The sequence below is a fragment of the Microtus ochrogaster genome, unplaced genomic scaffold (genome assembly GCF_000317375.1).
Source record: "Microtus ochrogaster isolate Prairie Vole_2 unplaced genomic scaffold, MicOch1.0 UNK47, whole genome shotgun sequence".
Classification (NCBI taxonomy): Eukaryota; Metazoa; Chordata; class Mammalia; order Rodentia; family Cricetidae; genus Microtus; species Microtus ochrogaster.
Window position 1 is genome coordinate 2,094,243 of NW_004949145.1, and position 19,410 is coordinate 2,113,652.

The window sequence follows — 19,410 nt, forward strand, 5'->3', positions numbered from 1 at the left end:
CTCCTGGGTTCTGGGAGCCCCACTCCTGTTTTATGGGGCACTGGAAACCAAACCCCAGCTCTCTATGGACTGGGCTGCCTTCTTAGTTCCTGTTGCATTTTATTGCTTTTCTAAGGAATTTCCTAGGCCTTTCTCCAGTTTTCTCCTCTCTCCAGACTTATTATTTAAGACAAGGTGAATCTCTGTGTTGACCTTGAATTTACATTCTTATCTCAGCACCCTGAGAGCTGGAAAGTAGGGTGGTGCCACTACCCTGATCTTTCAGGACTTTTTTTGTTTGGCTTTTTGGAACACAGTCTGTTTGTAGCTCTGGTAGACCTGGAACTTACTACGGAGCCCCAAGACTGGATCCAGCTTCAGCTAAGATTACATATGTAATCTGGCCTTACTAAAAAAAAATTTATGTACACTTTTAACACGTTTTTGAAAGTAACAAACCATTATCATATCAGTGAAATTTTTACCTGTCAAGTGTCAACATCTGGGAGTCGTTGAGCGGGTTCAGCATGTGAAGGCGCCTGTCACCAAACCCGATAAGCTGAGTTTGATCCCCAGGACTCACTTAATAAGAGAGACCTAACCCTTGTACCTTGTTCTCTGACCTCCACACGTACTCCATGGTGTGACACCCCCTTCTTCCTACAAAATAAGTGCAATTTTTTTTGTTTGTTTTTTGAGACGTGATTTCTCGGTGTAGCCCTGGCTGTCCTGCAACTCACTACGTAGACCAGGCTGGCCTTGAACCCAGAGATCCACTTGCCTTTGCCTCCAATTATTTTTTTAACCTAAATTTTGCTGGGCATGGTTTGAATCTGTTAACCCAGCGCCAGGGAGGTGGAGGAAGGAGGGTCAGGAATTCAAGGTCAATCACACATTCAAGGACAACCTGGGCTCTGTGAGACCCTGTCTTTAGGGCTGGGGCTATAGCTCAGTAGTAGGGTGATTGCCTTGATACATGAAGTCTTAGGTTCAATCCAGGAGTTGAGGTGAGGAGGCAGAAAGAACCTGTCTCAAAAAACCTAAAACTAATAAACATATTTCTCCTTAGGGTGTGTTTCCCTTTCCACACTTTGAGAACGCCAAGATTTTTTCTACTCCTGTTTCCTGAATGTCTACTTTGTGGGACGCACCTTTGTCGTTTTGAGCTTTGAGGACCTAGCAGTGAATTTAAATTTAAATGGCTCAGCGATTAAGAACACTTGTTGTGGCTGGGCAGTGGTGCACACCATTAATCCCAGCACTCAGGAGGCTGAGGCAGGTGCGAGTTCCAGGACAGGTTCCATAGCTACAGAGAAACCCTATCTTGAAAAAACCAAACCAAACAAACAATGCCCCCCCCCCAAAAAAAAACCCACCAAACCAAACAAACAAACAAAACCACTTGTTGCTCTCCTGGAGAACCCAAGCACTCCTGATCACTTGTAATTCCAGCTTCAGTGGATCTGGCCCCCTCCTTTGACCTGCACGCACATACACACAAACAAAAACTGATACACAGTTTGTGGAGCTGACAAAGGCCAAGGTACCCAGCCTGACAGTTGGTGATAGGATGGCAGGCTCTATTTGTGTGTGTGTGTGCACGCAGGGATGGGAGGAAGGCGGAGGAGAGGTGGAGGTGGGAGTTGATGGTGGTGGAGGTACTTACATGCCTCACCATGTGAATAGAGGTCAGAGGACATTATTTTTTTCCTTTTTGGTTTTTCAGGACAGGGTTTCTCTGTATAACAGTCCTGGCTGTCCTGGAACTTGCTGTGTAGACCAGGCTAGCCTCAAACTCACAGAGATCCACCTGCCAGAGGACATCTTTTAGGAGGTGTTTCTTTTCTTCCTCTGTAGGTCCCTAAAAGCATTTACCAGCTAAGCCATCTCACCAGTCCTGGGCTTTGGGTTTCCAATTACATCTGTTGGACTAGTTCAAAGTCTCTACTTTCTATCATTGAACTCCCCCCACCATAATTTTATTTTCAATTCTCCTCCTATCCCCCAGGAGAAGAACCAGAAGCCCACACACCTGGTAGGAGCTTTTCTGGCCTTCATCCTGGGCAACCTGTATTTCTGGCTACAGTTCTTTCTGTCCTGGTGGACGAAGGGCCTGCCCCAACCTGGGCCCCGCTGGATTAGGCTTCTCCGCCTGAGTTTCTGCAGCCTCACCACCATCCTCATCGTGGCCAGTATCCTTCCCAGGGCATCGGACTGGGCAAAAGTGCCTTCTCTTCGGGGCTAGCCCTTTCACTTTTGCTGTGTGCCACAGTGCGTGTTCCTTAGTGTCCATCCAGGATCACAGCTCCACAGTGGAAAGTAGAAATCAGGTGTGGCGTCGCAAGCCTGTGATCTTAATACTTGAGGGAAGATTAGGAGTTCAAGGCCAGCCTGGGTTGCGTGGAGGACTTTGTCTCAAAAACAAAACAAGTGTTGTAGATAGCATTGACTTTGAGGGCAGATGGGTTGCTCAGGAACCTCACTTTCTCCGAGTATTATGTAGAGGAACTTCTACCAGTTTCTTACATCCCTGAAGTGCCTCAGTTTCCACTCTTATCAAATGCAGGTAGTTGAGGCTGAGGAAAAAGGATGACCATGAGCATGAAGCTAGCTTGGGTTCCTTAGTGAGACCTGTCCTAAAGACAATGCAGACAGCTAACAAGCTGATCTCAGTGTTGTGAGGCAGATACACGCAGGCGTGAAGTGGCTGGCAAACAGGAATAAGAAGATTCTGTTAATTGGCTGCCAGGGGCCCCAGCCAGGTATGTCAGGCATCTTTCTGGGTGCCGAAGAGCCACAGCAGGCTCAGGCTGGGGAAGTCTCTCAGCTGGAATTAGTGACCAGTTGCAGATGACTTGTGCTGCTCCACAAGACCACCTGCTCAACCATCTTCTCCCAAATTGAGGGTTCACATAAGTGACTTGGGATGGTCTTGGTGGGAAATAGTATTTGCCCCTGCATAACTAGAAATGCTACTAACTAGAGCCAGCCAGCTGTGTGTGTGTGTGTGTGTGTGTGTGAGAGAGAGAGAGAGAGAGAGAGAGAGAGAGAGAGAGAGAGAGAGAGAGAGAGAACGAACGAGAGCTGGGTGAGGGAGAGGGAGGGAGGGAGGGAGAGGAAGACAGACGTGGAAGAGAGAATGTCAATCTAGCAATGTAGTCCAGGGCAGCCTCAAACTGGCTCTGTGGTCAAAGATGACCTTGAACATTTGATTGTGCTGCCCCTACTTTCTGAGTACTGGGATTCTAGGTGTGGGGGATCACACCTATTCTTTTCTGGTTCAGAGGACTGAATTTGAGGCTTTTCATAAGCTAGGCCAACACTCTACTAATTGAGCTATATTCTTCAGCCCCACCTCACCCTTTTAAAACACTGATTCATTTAGTGTGCGCCTATGCACTTACATGGACATCAGAGTTGGTTCTGGCCGGGCGGTGGTGGCACATGCCTTTAATCCCAGCACTTGGGAGGCAGAGGCAGGCGAATCTCTGTGAGTTCGAGACTAGCCTGGTCTACAAGAGCTAGTTCCAGGACAGGCTCCAAAAAAAAAAAAAAACCCACAGAGAAACCCTGTCTCAAAAAAACCAAAACCAAACCAAACAAAACAAACAAAACAGAGTTGGTTCTGTCTGCCATGTGATTCCTGAAGACTGAATCAAGGTTATATACAGGTTTGGAGGCAAGCCACCTTGCCTGTCTCAGCTCTTGGCTTTTCTCTCTCTTTCTTTCAGATTTATTTATTTTTATTTTATGTGCATGCATGTCTGTGTGAGGATGCCCTGGAATTGGAGTTATAGACAGTTGTGAACTGCCATGTGGCTGTTGTGAATTAAACCAGGACCCTCCAGAAGAGCAGCCAGAGAGCTTAACTGCTGGGCCGTCTCTCCAGCCCTGGAAACTGCCACTTTTAAGAAGCTTTGAAGTCCATGAATGAAGGCAGACTGGGTGCATAATTGTAATGCTAGCACCAGGAATGCTGAGGCAGGAGGATCATGAATTCTGTGCCAGGGAGACCATCTTAAGTAAAGTTCAGTTGTAGAGGGCTTGCCTAGGAGAAGCAATATCTCAATATCTAGTCTCCTTCCAAAACACTGTATTTTGCAAGTAAGTTTTGGAGGATTTTTAGAGAATAACTTACAGATGAGAAAAATACATCAAAAAGCATGCATAGGGGGCTGGAGAGATGGCTCAGAGGTTAAGAGCACTGACTGTTCTTCCAGAGGTCCTGAGTTCAATTCCCAGCAACCACATAGTGGCTCACAACCATCTGGTGCCCTCTTCTGGCCTGAGGGCATACAAATAAATCTTAAAAAAAAAAAAAAAGCATGCATAGGGTTGGAGAGATGGCTCAGAGGTTAACAGCCCTGGTTGGTCTTTCAGAGGTCCTGAATTCAACTCCTAGCAACCACGTGGTGACTCACAGCCACCTGTAATGAAATCTGGTGCCCTCCTCTGGCCTGCAGAAATACATGTAGGCAGAACACTGAATACATAAAGCATGCACAGAAGGGCAAATGGCTTAGCAGGTAAATGTACTTGTCTCCAAGCTGAAGATCTGAGTTAGATCCCTAGGACCTTCATGGTGGAAGGAAAAAATGGATCCCACCAGGCTGTCCTCCAATCTCCACATAGTGCTCATGCACGGGGCATTAATGAAAAGATGTTCACGCTGATAGAAGATGGTAAGGGAGCGAAGGGAAGGGACAGGGGTTATGAGAGGCTCCAGAAATCAAGCATTATCTCTTCGGGGCTGGCCCTAGAAGGTAAGTACGCTGACAAAAGAAGTTTTTTTTTTTTCTTTCTTTTTTTTTTTCTTCTTCATTCCTTCCTTCTTCCCTCTCTCCCTTCTTTTCTTCCTTTTTAGATAGGGTCTCACTATGTAACCCTCGCTGGCCTGGAACTCACTATGTAGACCAGGCTGGTCTCAGATTTACAGAGACAAGAGACCCACTTGCATCTGCATGAGGCACCACCACCAGCAAAACCCAAAGTTTTACAGAGTTGAATGAAATGAGTTAAAGCAGTGTGTGTGAGTGTGTGTGTTTGTGTGTGGGGGGGGTGGTGGCAGGTGGAGCAGGGCAGGTGACCTGCTGGTCTAGGGATTGGAAATTCCTAAATCCCTTAAGAGGAACAGGTTTGGGGCAAGGAGAATCAGTTTTGTTAAGCAGTGAATGTGGAGGAGGCTGGGGTTACACAATGGGGGAGGAACCTGTAAATAGCCTGAGACCAGTGGGGGCCAGGGATGTTTAAGAAGTTACTTACCTGGGACTGGGACTGTAGCTCAGTCGGGAGCATCCTTGCCTAGCATGCAGGAGGTTCTAGGTTCATCGCCCAGTACCAGATAACTAGGTTGTGGTGGCACATGCCTAGAACCCGACATTTGGGAAGTGGAGACAGGACTAGAATTTCAATGTCATCTTTAGCTATGTCATCTCAAGTTCAAGGCCAGCTTGGGCTACCTGACATCCTGTCTCAAAAAAAGGGCCCAAACAAAGGGGGGAAACCCAAGCAGCAATCCAGGTGGAGGTAGCAGGAATGGTTGGGAAAACAACAGGAGAGTCGTTCTGGGATCAGGAAGGACTCACAGAATGGAAAGTGAGTTTGGAGCATTGGTGGTACTCCATTCCTCATTAAAGTCATGTGCAAACCCAGGAGCATATGGAGAAGGGCGGGGTTTGGACAGCACTGAGGATAACAGCTAGAGTCCCTTTGAAGGGATAGGGCTGAGGCTGGTGACCAGGATGGACTTTCCTGGCTTGAAGTGCCAAAGCATCTGAGGGGGGCGGTCAGGGCTTTAGCGTGTAGCATGTGGCCCTTGACACTGGTGTGAAGTGATCATCCTGTACTCCCAACGGATGCGTTCTGCCTCTGCTGCCTGCGAGTGGGCGGTGGCCATGCTGCTCTTTGTGCTATTTGGATTCTTTGCCGTGGACTTTTCCAGCTTGCGGGGCTGCACCTTGCACTTAGAGCCCCAACTGGACTGCAGCCTCCCACAGACTCCCACTGAGTCTCCAAATGCACAGATGTCACAGATGCTCTGACTAGGCCCTGCACTATTGGCAGAGGAAGAAAGATGGGGCCAACCCAGGCTCACCCAACAATGAGCTGGAGGCTGAGGTGGACAGTCTGCCTGATGGACGCACACAGAGTGGACTGGTGCTCACCACTTAGAGGGGCAGCATCATGGTACCCACCTGTCCCATGACTGGAAGCACCCCAGGAATTGAGAGGCGAAGGCCAGCCAGCTGTCCCTGATCAAGGCTATTTATTAATTTTGTTGTTGTTGTTGTTGCCGCCGGTGGAATCAGACAGACGCAGGCAGGATCAGGCAAAACCAGAACCAGAATTCCTTCCGGGAGAGCAAATCCGTACAGAAGGTCGGAGGGGAAGGGAAAAGGACTTGGTGGGGAGCAGGGGCCTAGGAAGGGGAGTAGGGGTTGGGGATGACACAGAGACAGAGGGCCCTGTCCGGATCTGCTAAGCCACCCCCAACCAGCTCCCATCCCTCCCCCACCCCACCCGCAGAGATTGATCAATAAATAAAATAATAAATTAATCAATAAATAAATAGAAACAGCTCCCACCCCCTTTTTGCCCTAGAACCTCCCCCCATTGGGCACGGCCCCTGGAGCCCCATTCCTTCAGGGCAAGGCCGAGTTTTATGTCCCCCCACCTCCCAACATACTCCTTGGGCCTTATATACAGATTCACAGTAGGGGGGCAGGGAAGGGGGGTGGAGGGGGATCCCCTCCTTCCCTGACCCCCTGGGGTCAGGGTAGAGGGGTTCCATTGGTGGCCAGGAGCTTCTTGTCCTTAGGGGGTCCTCGGCGGGGAGAGCTGCTCAGATCAGGGTCGGGGCGGCCTGGTGGGGGCTGCAGGCTTCGGGGTGGAGTACCAGCAGGCCGGGTCTGGGCTCCGTTTTTCTCATCTGTGAAGGAAGAAGTAATTTTGTATGGGCTGATAGGCTGCTGAAACCAGGTTGAGGCTCCTGTCTGCTGGTCTCAGTCACCCCAAGAAACCAAAGTTGGCTGGCACGATGGTCCAGTGGGTAAAGGTGTCACCAGGCTCAATGACTTAAGTCTGATCCCTGGGACCCACAGAGTAGGAGGAGAGAGAGAGAACTGACTCCGAGCTATCTTCTGACCTCCACATGTACACTATGGGGCTCACTCTCCCTACACAAATAAATAAATGGTGTAGTGATAACAATCAGAGACCAAATTCACCACCTGTGAGACTTCAAGTCCCAGAGACAGCTGCCATAGGGAAGCATACCTTTTCTTATAGAAGGCCTGGAGGTAGGTGCCTTGTAGCTTCGGAAAAACCTACCCAGCTTGTCTGAGGCCCAGATTAGCCCATCACAAGAAATTCTCAGCTCTCAGAGGCAACCACAGGGCAGATAACTGCAGTAACCCTTTTTGATAACTAGGTAATTTTACGGGAATGGGGCTCACAGTGTTGTGAACTGTTTCGGGGTCTCAACTGGTTCAACTGGCCTGAGGAAGGCCACACCTTGTATACATACATATGCTAGCACGTGTGTGCACATGATTTTGTGTGTACATGGAGTTCAACATCAGGCTGTCCTCTAATGTATGAAGATCTGCCTGTGTGTGACTCCTGAGTGCTGGGATGAAGAGCATGTAGAACCGCTGCCTGGAACTTCCCTTACTTTTTTTTTTTTAAATATTTATTTATTTATTATGTATACAATATTCTGTCTGTGTGTATGTCTGCAGGCCAGAAGAGGGCACCAGACCTCATTACAGATGGTTGTGAGCCACCATGTGGTTGCTGGGAATTGAACTCAGGACCTTTGGAAGAGCTCTTAACCACTGAGCCATCTCTCCAGCCCCTTCCCTTACTTTTTAAGTGTGTGCGTGCGTGTCTATGTGGCGTGTATGTTACAGCTCCAGTGTGGAAAAGAAACAACTTGCAGAAACGTGTTCTCCCTTCCATCACGTGGGTCCTGGGGACCTAACTCGGGGTTGTCAGGCTTAGTGGCAAGCACCTTTAGAGGAGCCCTCTTGCCAGTCCCCACTTCCTGAAGCTGCCTTTGTGAGGTATTTCCTTGCAGCAATTGTCATTTAACTGGTCCTCCTGGGCCCTGGCATTGAGGCCCAAATAACTTTGTTGTGAGAAATTTTCTGTGAGTTACAAGGTTTTTCAGCATCCCTGTTCCCCACCCACATGATGCCAGTAATACCTTCCTGCTCTCCATGTGAGAAGATCAAAAAGAGTCTCCACACAGTGCCAAATAACCCCCCAGGGAGGCTGAATAATGCCACCACCACCCTCCCCCCCCAGATGTTCACATGTTAAAGCTGGGGACCTGTGAAAATGCTGAGCTCATCTGTGTGACTCAGGATAATCCCTGTGGGTGGGGAGACTACCTGGGATTACCTGGGTAGACCCAGGTTAGTCACCCGTCCTTAAATGAACCAGTCATGCCAGGGGCAGTACAGTGATACTGGCTCTGGAGGATGTGGCCACAGGTGTAGGTAGGAGCCGTAAAACAAAAAAAAAAGGACAGCTCTCAGGACGACACCCTGAGGTTAGCTTGAGTGTTGCACCTCCAGGACAGTACGATGAAAACTCTGAACTGTTTCAGGGGCCAACTTTGAGGTCTTTTTTTTGGGAAGGGGGTTCCAGATAAGGTTTCCTTGTTTAGCCTGTTTAGCCCTGGCTGTCCTTGAATTCACTCTGTAGACCAGGCTGGCCTTACAGAGATCTACCTGCCTCTGCTTCCCAAATGCTGGGGTTCTAGGTGTGCACCACTACCAGCTGGCTTGAGGTCATTTATTAATGAGAGCCATAAGTAACGACTCCAAGGTCAAGATGAGCCCTGTCAAGAGTCAAGCTACTAGTGTCCTCCAGGGGCTGCTTTACTCATTGCTGAGTTCTCTGTGTTCAATCCCTTCTATGGGGACGGGGACAGAGGGATGTCAGGCTGATTTCACAGGACTCTTGTGTATTCAGCATGCTCCTTCAAATGGAGCCTGCTTTTCTCTGTAAACCCCTCATTCACTTAGAATTCCCATCTCTGCATCTCTGGTTGCTATGGCAGACACACCTGTACTGTACTATAGGCTAAACATTGTGTCCCCATAATTCACATGCTGGAATCATCACCCCGAAATTGTAGGGGCTTCTGGGAGGATGATTAGATTTTGAGGGTGGAGCTTTCATATATGGGATTAGTGCCATGAATTTATCAAAGGCCTCAGTGAAAGCTAGACTGATAGTGGCTGCCTATAATTCCAGCATCTGGGACGGAGGCAGGAGAGTCAGGAATTCAAGATCATTTGTATCTACAGACGGAGCTTGAGGCCAGTCTGGGACAGATGAGACCCCATCTGAAAAAGGCAAAAAGTGAACCCTAAGGAGACGTAGAGAGAAGAGGTCATCTGTGCACAAGGAAATGGACTACAGACAAACACCAGATCTGTGTGCTGCATTGACCTGGGACTTCTAGTCTCTGGACAGAAGCTCTCAGGCTAGAGAGATGGCTTCCTGGCTAAGAGCCCTGGCTGCCCTTCCAGAGGACCTGCATTCAATACCAAGTTTACAACCCTCTGTAATTCCACTTCTGAGGGCTCTGATACCCTCTTCTGGACTACACACACACACACACACACACACACACACACACACACACACACACACACCAAGCATGCACACAAAAACACTCATGTACACAAAATAAATAACACTTTTTGAAAAAAATAATTAAAAAATAATTTTATCTTGCTTATTTCTGAGACAGGGTCTCATGAATATCTCTCTGGCCTCAAATTTGATACATAGCTGAGAATGACTTTGAATTTCTTTCATTTAAAAACACTTAAAAAAAAAGATTACTTATATGTATATGAGTGCTCTGTCTGCACATAAGCCTTTATGGCAGAAAAGGGCATCAGATCCCATTATACACGTTTGTGAGCCTTCATATGGTTGCTAAGAATTGAACTCAGGACCTCTGGAAGAGCTCTTAACCACTGAGCCAACTCTCCAGCCCTCATTTCCTTTTTTCTTTATTTTGTTTTTCAAGACAAGGTTTCTCTGGGTAACCCTGGTGGTCTTGGAACTCCCTCTGTAGACCAGGCTGGCCTCAAACTCAGAGATCCTGCTTGCCTCTTCCTCCTGAGTGCTGGGATCAAAGGCGTGCATCACCATTGCTTGACTGATTTTGAATTTCTGATCCCCCACTCCACCTCCAAAATGCTGCCTGAGTTACAGCTGTGTGACACCACTTCTAATTACGTGGTGTGAGGACTGAGCCCGGAGCATAGTGCATGCTGGGCAAGTGCTCTATAACTGAGCCACATCCTCCGGTCCTATTTGTTTGCTTTCAAACAGTTTTACTAAGTGGCCAAAATGGCTGGAACTAGTCACCCAGAATGGCCTTGAGTTTCTGGCAACCTTCCTGCCTTGCCTCAGCTTCTTGAATGCTAGGATTACAGACATGCATCTTCATACCTGGTTTCTTATTGCTTAAAAAGTCACCCAGATTATGTTTTTTGCTTTTCTTTTTCTCTGCTGGTGATAGGACCCAGGAACCCTTGCTAGGTAAATGGTCTACCTCTGAGCTAACCCATGGCCAGTTTATGTTATTCTCTTATGGAAAGCTGGGTGAATTACAACCCCTCCCTGAGGCCTGGCCTCCGCTCTTCCCCATGGAAGCCAGATAAGAACTATGTCCTTCAATGCCAATGACATTTGGGTCTTGTAAAGTGAGCCACTAATATGTCCTATCTGTCCTGGTTTTAGTATAAAGGTCATGCCTTGTCCCCAGTCCCAGGCACACCAGGATGGCCGGTAAATCTCCCACAGAACAGAGTTCCACGGCTCTGTGGCACCATGTTCCATGGCTCCCAACATGGAGGCCACTGTCCTCTTAGGGCCTCTGGAGTGCTGAGGAGTCCCTTCTCAGGGCCCAGCCTCTTGTGGGAAATCTATTCCCAACAGTGCAGGGGAGGCCTCAGCAAGACACTGACCAAAAGTCCAAGAAGTGGGCCAGTCTGGCTTCTCCAAAGCGAAGAGAAGGCCAAATTTGCATCTGGTGACCCTGGCTGTGTGGTACCCACCTGCTAGGGCCTGCACAGAGTCTGTACCTGGTCACCCTGGCTGTGTGGTACCCACCTGCTAGGGCCTGCACAGAGGGCTGGTCGTGAGTGCTTAGCAGCTGTGCCTGGATGGTTTCTACCACTCGCTTGAACCGACGGCTGGGACCTGTGGGGCGATGAGCAAATAGAAACACGGTCACTCAGAGCAGAGGCAAGCAAGGTTCCTCTATCAAGCAAGTCTGTCCTCCTCTAAGGGGTAACTTTGCTGACTCTGTTGGGTCTGTGTCAATAACTGGTTCCCAAATGGATCTCTGTAGTGCACCTAAGGAATACTATTACACCCTGACATCTTCATTTTAATATAACGATAGGTGCTGGTTTCTGTTTAAATAGATGTTGTTGCTCCCTTAACTTTCCTTAAGGATGCGAGGGGAAAAAATATAAGAAAAATAAGTGAGGGGCTGGAGAGATGGCTCAGCTGTTAAGAGCACTGGCTGCTCTTCCGGAGGACTTAGGTTTGATTCTTAGCACCCACATGGTGGCTCACAACTACCTGTAACTCCAGTCCCAGGAAATCTGATACCTTCCTTTGTTTTCCTTGGGCATCAGGCACACACATGATGCATAGACATACATGCAAACAAAATATTCATATATAAAAAAATTTTTAACATGAAAAATAAGCATGGTGGTGGTGCAGCACACCTTTAATCCCAGTACTCACGAGGCAGAGGCAGACAGATCTCTGTGAGTTCGAGGCCAGCCTGGTCTACAGAGTGAGTTTCAGGATAGGCTCCAAAGCTACAGACCGATGTGGGAGTGCCCTCTGTGTGCTGTGATTACCATTAATGATTAAAGAAACTGCCTTGGCCTGTTGATAGGGCAGAACTTAGGTAGGTGGGGGAAACTAAACGGAATGCTGGGAAAAAGAAAGGCGGAGTCAGGGAGACTACAGATCCACCACTGGAGATTGATGTGTTAAAACTTTGCTGGTAGGCCACGACCTTGTGGTGATGTACTGATTAATAGAAATGAGTTAGCCGGGCGATGGTGGCGCACGCCTTTAATCCCAGCACTCGGGAGGCAGAGGCAGGCAGATCTCTGTGAGTTTGAGACCAGCCTGGTCTTACAGAGCTAGTTCCAGGACAGGCTCCAAAGCCACAGAGAAACCCTGTCTCGAAAAACCAAAAAAAACAAACAAACAAAAAATAGAAATGAGTTATATTAAGATGTAAGAGTTAGCCAATAAAAAGCTAGAGCTAATGGGCCAAGCAGTGATTTAATTAATACAGTTTCTGTGTGATTATTTCGGTTATGGGTGGCCAGGACGAACAAGCGGCTCCTCCAACAACAGACAAACTCCATCTCGAAAACCAAATTAAAAAAAAGAAAGAAAGAAAAGAAAAAGAAAAAGAAAGGAAGAAAATGTGTGAGAGAAAAAAAAAAACAACCAACAACTGTGGACTGGCAAGATGGTGCAATGGGTAAAGACACTTGAGGCAAAGCCTGACAACCCGAGTTCACCCCTGGGTCCACATGGCAGCAGAGAACTGAAGCTCACAAACTGACCTTTGACCTCTATGTGACAGCTGTGTCACACACACTCAATGCAGCCTGCTTTACAAGCTCTCAGAGCAAGCTCATCCCCTCATCATAACATATTAAAACTGGTGACGAAGAAAGCAGATAGAGGAATACGCCTATGTATGTACTTCTAACATTAAGACCCAGGAACCAAGAATTAGAAGCAAGACATTCCTGTGGTTTTCCTTCTGTCAGGCCAACTCTTGACTGGTCATTGCTGCCTGGAGTTAAAATTCCAAGGCTACACTTGAGCTCAGGAAGAACTCCGTGGGTAGACTGGTGATGTCTGGTCAGGGTAGCACACTTATATTTGAGGCTAGCACGCTCACACTTCTAATAGAAGATGAGAAGGTAGCACAAACTACTCCATAGATTTCTCTCTTTGACAAATGAGTGATTACTGATATCCATAAAATAATCTCACTAGACCCACCCATGGAAAGATTGGGAATGGAAAGCCTGGGGGGGAGGGGCTCACAGAATCAGAATTCTGTGCTGATTTCCTGTGCTGTTCTCGCTGCCCTCCTGTGCTGAAAATTCTATTTAGAGATCTCGAATACCCCAAGGCTGGTCAGGAGAGACGCACCAGAGATGAGAGTAAAGGTGACGGAGTAGATGCCACCTCCACTACTGCCATCTCTTCGGGGTGAGGGCTCTGGACCCTCAGAGGAGCTGATGTCCACCTGGAAGCGGACAGGCTTCTGGAAGACGGAGGGGCCACCGCTGGCCTTGTATTCGGCCCTGAAGCTGGTCTGTGACAGCACACTGTGACTCAGGCTGGGGATCTAGAAGGTGAGGACACGAGGATGGGATGAGTCTAAGGGACAGACAACCATCCTACACCTGGCTCTGGACAAGGAACAAGTCTCATCAGCCACCGGTGCCTGTAGTTCTTCTGCTCTACATTCGGAAGAACGAATCCAAATTCATGTGGTCTCCGCTATCTATGGGAGAGTTAGAATCACATGAAATACACGTCTGAACCATATGAAATACACTCTTCCCTTCCTCCACAAGTCACATGTCTTGGTAATTGCAAAACCCACCAGCCCTACAGCAAAGGGCTATGGGACTGGGACTAAGTAGGAAGCGTTAAGGTCCACTGAGAATGGTCTTTACCACCCTCAGATTTTGTGGCAAGGCATGGCAACTCACTCACCTTCCACTGGTGCTCAGGATTCTGTTATTTAGGGTCTTATTTTAGCACTTTAGGTTTTGGCTCCTATAGTCTGTTCCTGCCTCCCTGTCTAATACTGACCAAGTCCAACTCTTGCTGGAAAACTACAAATCCCATGAGTCTCAGAAGGAAGACAGGGGTAGAGTGGCAGGGAGTGTACCCTTGTGGTCAATGGGTGTGCCAGGGCTCTCACCGACAGAAAGGCATGAACAATGTCTGCTTTGATGCTGCTGAGAGGTTTGTCCTTTAGCACGAGGAATATTTGTTCTTCTTTGTCCAAGGAGATGAAGTTCCCGAACCAGGAACGTTTTGCCAGCCTGGGTGAAAGGGGATAGAAGCAGGAGGGTCAGGAAGACACTAAGAGATAAATCCCCTCCGTTCCCATTCGGCTCCTTCCCTTGTCGAACTCACTCGGGAGAGGATTCTGGGGTCAAACTGGACATCTCCTCTGCGGTGGGGACTGGTCAGGGAGGAGAGAGAAAGTAGTCAACACGTTTTATTATTTATCATCCAGGGCCCTGTAGGTGCAGTCACATCTCAAATGGCTAACCTTAACCCAGAAGTCTGACCCATCCCCTTGAGGAAAGGCAGTGGTTAGGCCATGCCTCTCAGGGTGGGTCTCAAGCCCCGTGGATAGAATACATCATATAGGGCCTGTCCCCATCTCCTCCCCGAAACCCCCTCTTTGCTCCAAACCTTATCATCTCCATTTGTCTTGGGACTTAGGAAGATGGCTCTTTTCTACTTGAAGACCCCCCCCCAATGGAAATGGCTCTCAAAGGACATTTAGCTCCTCCTTCTCACATTAGAATTCAGAAGTTGGCAACTCCAGTCTTGCATCTGCTGAAACCCCTACCCTGCATCTTGCGCCGGTGGAAGCGAGGGGAGCCCAGGAAACTGTTGCGGATGGAGTTGAGACGACTTCTCCAGGCAGCTCCCCCGACGCCACCGCCTGGGCTGGGAGGTGGTGTCGTTCCTGGGGTCCCAGTAGGGCTGGCTCGAGGCGTGTGCAGAGGTGAGTGCAAGGGGGTTCCGCCGGAGGAGCGTGGAGAGCCTGGTGGTCCGGGCAAGGGTGTGGAACGGGCACTGGGGGGCGGTGGCTGCTCCCCAGCGCCCCCGCCTCTGGGGCCCCGAGAAGGCAGCGTCTGTGTTTTGGAAGTTGGGGAGCCACCGCCTCTAGCCTCATCTCCAGCGCCTGGCTCCGGCGAGAAGGAAAAGACCGGACTCTGGAAAAAAACAGGATCTGGTAAGAGTTTGGACTACAATTTCCAGGATGCTTTGGAAGCACTACTTGCTCAGACTCGCTGGGAAGGGATGCGAGGCATGCTGGGAATTGTAGTCCAGTCAGCCTCGCCTACACTCAGTATTTGAGACACTTGGCACTGTTTCCAATCACCATACTAAGACTGCAACCCCAACTTAAGCAGAGACTGGCACACTGATTGTGCTCAAAGAACTTATGATAAGTGATTAAACCCTTCGGATATACTACAAATCCAAACCTAAGACACAGAAATGGGGTCTTTGACACTTCTGGGGGTAAGAATGCCTCATGAAATTGTGTTTTCTGTTCAATCTTTTCTGACTTCTCCGTATCTGTCTCCATTCACCTGAGGGTCTAGCCTTACCCTTGGGCTGCTCAGAGGGCTGGAGGATAGACCAGTGGAGGCTCCACTGACGCTGCGGGATCTGTTTACAGGATTAAAAAAGCAAATATGAGAGAGTTTTAAAGGGTTCAGATAGTCCTTCATTTCCATATCCTCCCAGATGAGGGAATGAGGACCAGGCAGGTCCTCATTTGTCCTGGGCATGAGAACACTTGAGGTTGAGCAGGGTCTAGAATGTCTGCTCCCTTTATTTTCTGGGGCTGAAGATGCTTCCAGAGGGGACAGGCTCTCACCTCTGACTGTGCTGGGCCATCTCCAAGGCCCGTCTGGTAGGCACTGGGGAACCACCACTCCCAGCATCTGTGATGCTAAGGACTTCCATGGACTTCCGCTCCGGCCTCCGCTTCCCATGTCTGCTCAGCATGGGAGAATCCACACGCTTCCGAGGTGGGTCTGAAGGGAGAGAGCATCAAACCCCTCAGTAGGTAAATTTGCTCAGCTATACACACCACATACACACTGCCTTGTAAACTGATGGGGAGCTGGGTGGTGGTGGTGCATGCCTTTAATCCCAGCACTTGGGAGGCAGAGGCAGGTGGATGTATCTCTGTGAGTTCGAGGCCAGCCTGGTCTACAGAGTGAGCTTCAGGACAGATCCCAAAGCTACACAGAGAAACCCTGTCTTGAAAAACAAAACAAACAAACAAACAACAACAACAAAAGCACACACATGGATAAACTGAGGCCCAGAGCAGAGCAAGGTTCTCAAAAATATCTAGCTGTCTAAACATAAACTCCCAGGGCCTATAGTATCCTCCTCCCTTGGGAATCCTGGGATCTGAATGCCCAATCTGCCTTCTCACCAACATCATTCCGTGGAGGCAGGTCCTGGTCTTCGCAGCTCGGATACCGCTCTTTCCGATCCAAAAGCAAGTAATAGATCATCTTTTCTTGGTTTTCTCTGAGACAGGAAAGAGGGAGGCGGTTAAGGAAGGACTGAGGTCAGAAATCAGTGCCCAGGGCTGGAGAGATAAATGAAGGTGCTGCCATTAAAGTCTGATTGGCCTGAGTTGGCTCCCTGGGACCCACGTGGTGGAAAGAAAGAATTGAGCTCCTGCCAGTTATCCTCTGCTCTTCACAAACGTGCCTTGGCACCACCCAGCCTCCCATATGTAAATAAATATAATAGGAAAAATGCATGTAAAATTAGGAAATTTGGGTCCTGTGGTTCCTTGAGCTCAGGCAAACTAGTAGATCTGTCCCCAGATCTAAGGGTTCAAGTCCAGACCCCACCTCTTCAACCACAATCCTTCAAGTCCAAGGCCTCCTCTCACAGACCCAGGTGTTCAGGTCTTATTTCTCTTCTCTGACCCAGAATGCCATTTTCTTACAGCTCAGCATAGTTGTCTTCCTATGATCAATGCACATCACAACAGTAACAGTAGCTAACCCTGGGGCACTTACTAAGTACATATTAAGTTCTACATAACGCAGACATCATCCATGCCTGCATTCCTCTCCAGGTCACAACTGTTCCTATGCACACAACAGCTCTAAGTCTTGCCTCTAGTCTGTTGGTCCCCTAAGTCTGGACATGGTACACCCCCTGCAGGCAGTATAGGGAACTGCCACAACCCACTCAAAGGGTGAAGTGGGGTGCCCGTGAAAGGAGCTTGGGAGCTTACTCCTCGCTTCGCAGCTCTCGGTGCAGCCGCTCGCGGTCTCTGAAGCATCCTAGAGAAGCCATGCTCTCCAGAACGTCAGGGTCCAGCTCTCCATTGGAAGGCAGGCTCCTCATGGCTACCCTGCGGCCTGGGGCTGGCTCCAGGCAAGGGTCTGGTTCGTGTTTCCCGCCCCTGGAAAAGTGCAGAAACACTTTGTAGAAACCAGCATTCGCAATAGAACCTTTATCATCCTAGGCTTAGGTCTCATGCCCAGGCTACTCCTCCCAGGACCTGGGTCACCAGCTTGACTTCCTTGGACCCAGGAAATCAAGATTTAGCTCTCCTCCCTCAGACCAGAAGTTCAGACCCTAGTCTTCCTCCTTCAGACCCAGAGGGTCCAGACCCTAGTTCTCTCTCTGACCCTGAGGACCCCGAGCTCCCCCACCCCACTTCACCCCTCCCCCTGGTCCAATCCTCTTCAGCTTTGTCCTCTTCTGCCAGGACTCATAAGTCTGAGACTTAGTTACTCCCATCCTGCTCCACCCATCAGGAACATGTCATCCCACTGTCCACCTCTGTTCTGGCCCCAATGCCCTACCTCCCTTGGGTACCCAACTTCAATTCCCTCTTACTCACAGGTACCAGGGATGTTTCTGAATTTGCTCCAGCTGTGAAGGGGTGGGTCACAGAGAAGCAGAAATTAGGTTGTATACACACAGGTGAGCAATTAAATAAAATTGATTAGAGCTGACTCTGGGGGGTCCCTGACCTCCCCAACCATAGGCAGGATGACGTATCATGATTTCCTCTGGTTGAAGTAAAGCATATTGTATTGTGTACCTATAGACTGATCATTATTAGACCCTGGGTGGCAGTTTTCCGCATGCATAGTGCCAGCCTTTCCAACCCGCTAATCCAAACATAAGCCATCCTCAAGGCCCGGAACTCCCTGGCTCAACTTTGGACCACTTTCTCTCTAGTTTATAAGTTTGGCTGGACCTTGGTCTTGTAGCTTAAGTATTGAAGTCAACCATCTAGGAATTTACAGGCGTGCTGCAGAAACTGGTCCCACGACTCCCTTGGTTTTGTCACCTCATGCTCTATTCCTCTTCTGCCAGTCCCTACCAACTTACGCTGAGCCTTTTTTCTGGCTCCACTTCGATCATCCCCCTCAGGAGGCTCTGGCAGTCCGGAGGGATGAAGTGCGGCATGTGGAAGACCCCGCGTTTCACCTTCTCCAGCAGCTGGCGCAGGTTGTCGTCATCGAAGGGGAGTGCCCCCTGTGCAAGACATTATCAAGACCCCTTAGGTCAGTGGTTCTCAACCTATGGGTCATGAACCCTTTGTGGGGGGAATCAAACAATTCTTTCACAGGGGTCACCTAAGACCTTCGGAAAACACAGATATTTACACTATGATTCATAACAATAGCAAAATTATAGTTATAAAGTAGCAATGTAATAATTTTATGGTTGGGGGTCACCATAACACGAGAAGCTGCATTTAAAGAGGAGCTTAAGATTGGCCAGTGAGGTTCCAAGCACTAACAATGCATTCATATATCTCACCGTCACCATGGACACAAGAGGCCCCTGGGGAGGAAACTCTTAATAGCCTCGCCTACAAAGCTGGAGATGTAGTTCAGTTGGTGGAATGCTTGCCTAACATTCAAGAAGTCCTGGGTTCGATTCCCAGCACCAGTGTAGTTGCATATGCCTACAATCCCAGAATTTGGGAGGTAGTGGTCAGCTACATCGTGAATTCGGGGGAAGTTTGGGTGACATAACACATGGCCACAAACAAAAACCACACACACACACACAAACCAGAAACAAAACAAAACAAAAATGTACCTCAAAACCAAAATAATTCTCACTTGAAAAAAAAAAACTTTATTTAGGTATATCTGTGTGTGTGTGCCACGTGTATACAGGTGCTTTGGAAGCCAGATCCCTTGGAGCTGGAGCTACACACAGTTGTGAGCTGTCTGATGTGGGTGTGGAGAATTGAACTCATGTCCTCTGGAAGAGCAGTAAGTACTCTTAGCCACTAAACCACCTCTCCAGCCCATAATTCTCACTTTTGATTGGGAAATTAAGACACAAGAAGCTCGACAATTTGGCAAGGGCTGTCCAGTGTGTAATACGTAAGTGACATAGAGATTTACAAGGGGGAAGTATGTCTCTAAAACACTGTTGCGAGCCTGAGGCCAGCCTGGGCTACATAGTGAGACTCTGACTCAAATGAACAAACAAAACAACAAAAGACAGGTGGAAGAGCTGGGCAGTGGTGGCACACACCTTTAATCCCAGCACTTGGGAGGTAGAGGCAGG

General features: G+C 48.7%; 2 protein-coding genes across 3 annotated transcripts in view; one reads left to right on the top strand and one right to left on the bottom strand.

Annotated features, from left to right (window-relative positions):
• Positions 1–6,332, top strand: part of Tmem150b (transmembrane protein 150B) — an 8,314-nt gene extending 1,982 nt beyond the window's left edge. Inside the window, exons 5-6 of the mRNA XM_005369335.2 lie at positions 1,988–2,171; positions 5,812–6,332. Of these exons, the coding sequence (XP_005369392.1) occupies positions 1,988–2,171; positions 5,812–6,020 (393 nt within the window). The 3' untranslated portion in view covers positions 6,021–6,332. The remainder of the gene's footprint in view (positions 1–1,987; positions 2,172–5,811) is intronic.
• A 195-nt stretch (positions 6,333–6,527) lies between these two features.
• Brsk1 (BR serine/threonine kinase 1) overlaps positions 6,528–19,410 on the bottom strand; it is a 40,310-nt gene continuing 27,427 nt past the window's right edge. Inside the window, exons 7-18 of one of the 2 annotated variants that reach the window (XM_005369338.3) lie at positions 18,211–18,357; positions 17,714–17,745; positions 17,099–17,269; positions 16,277–16,374; positions 15,707–15,866; positions 15,435–15,495; positions 14,663–15,032; positions 14,218–14,266; positions 14,000–14,123; positions 13,216–13,414; positions 11,122–11,211; positions 6,528–6,907 (exon numbers count right to left, since the gene is read on the bottom strand). In XM_005369338.3, the coding sequence (XP_005369395.1) occupies positions 6,750–6,907; positions 11,122–11,211; positions 13,216–13,414; positions 14,000–14,123; positions 14,218–14,266; positions 14,663–15,032; positions 15,435–15,495; positions 15,707–15,866; positions 16,277–16,374; positions 17,099–17,269; positions 17,714–17,745; positions 18,211–18,357 (1,659 nt within the window). In that variant the 3' untranslated portion in view covers positions 6,528–6,749. The remainder of the gene's footprint in view (positions 6,908–11,121; positions 11,212–13,215; positions 13,415–13,999; positions 14,124–14,217; positions 14,267–14,662; positions 15,033–15,434; positions 15,496–15,706; positions 15,867–16,276; positions 16,375–17,098; positions 17,270–17,713; positions 17,746–18,210; positions 18,358–19,410) is intronic. The other variant, XM_005369336.2, reaches the window with a different exon arrangement.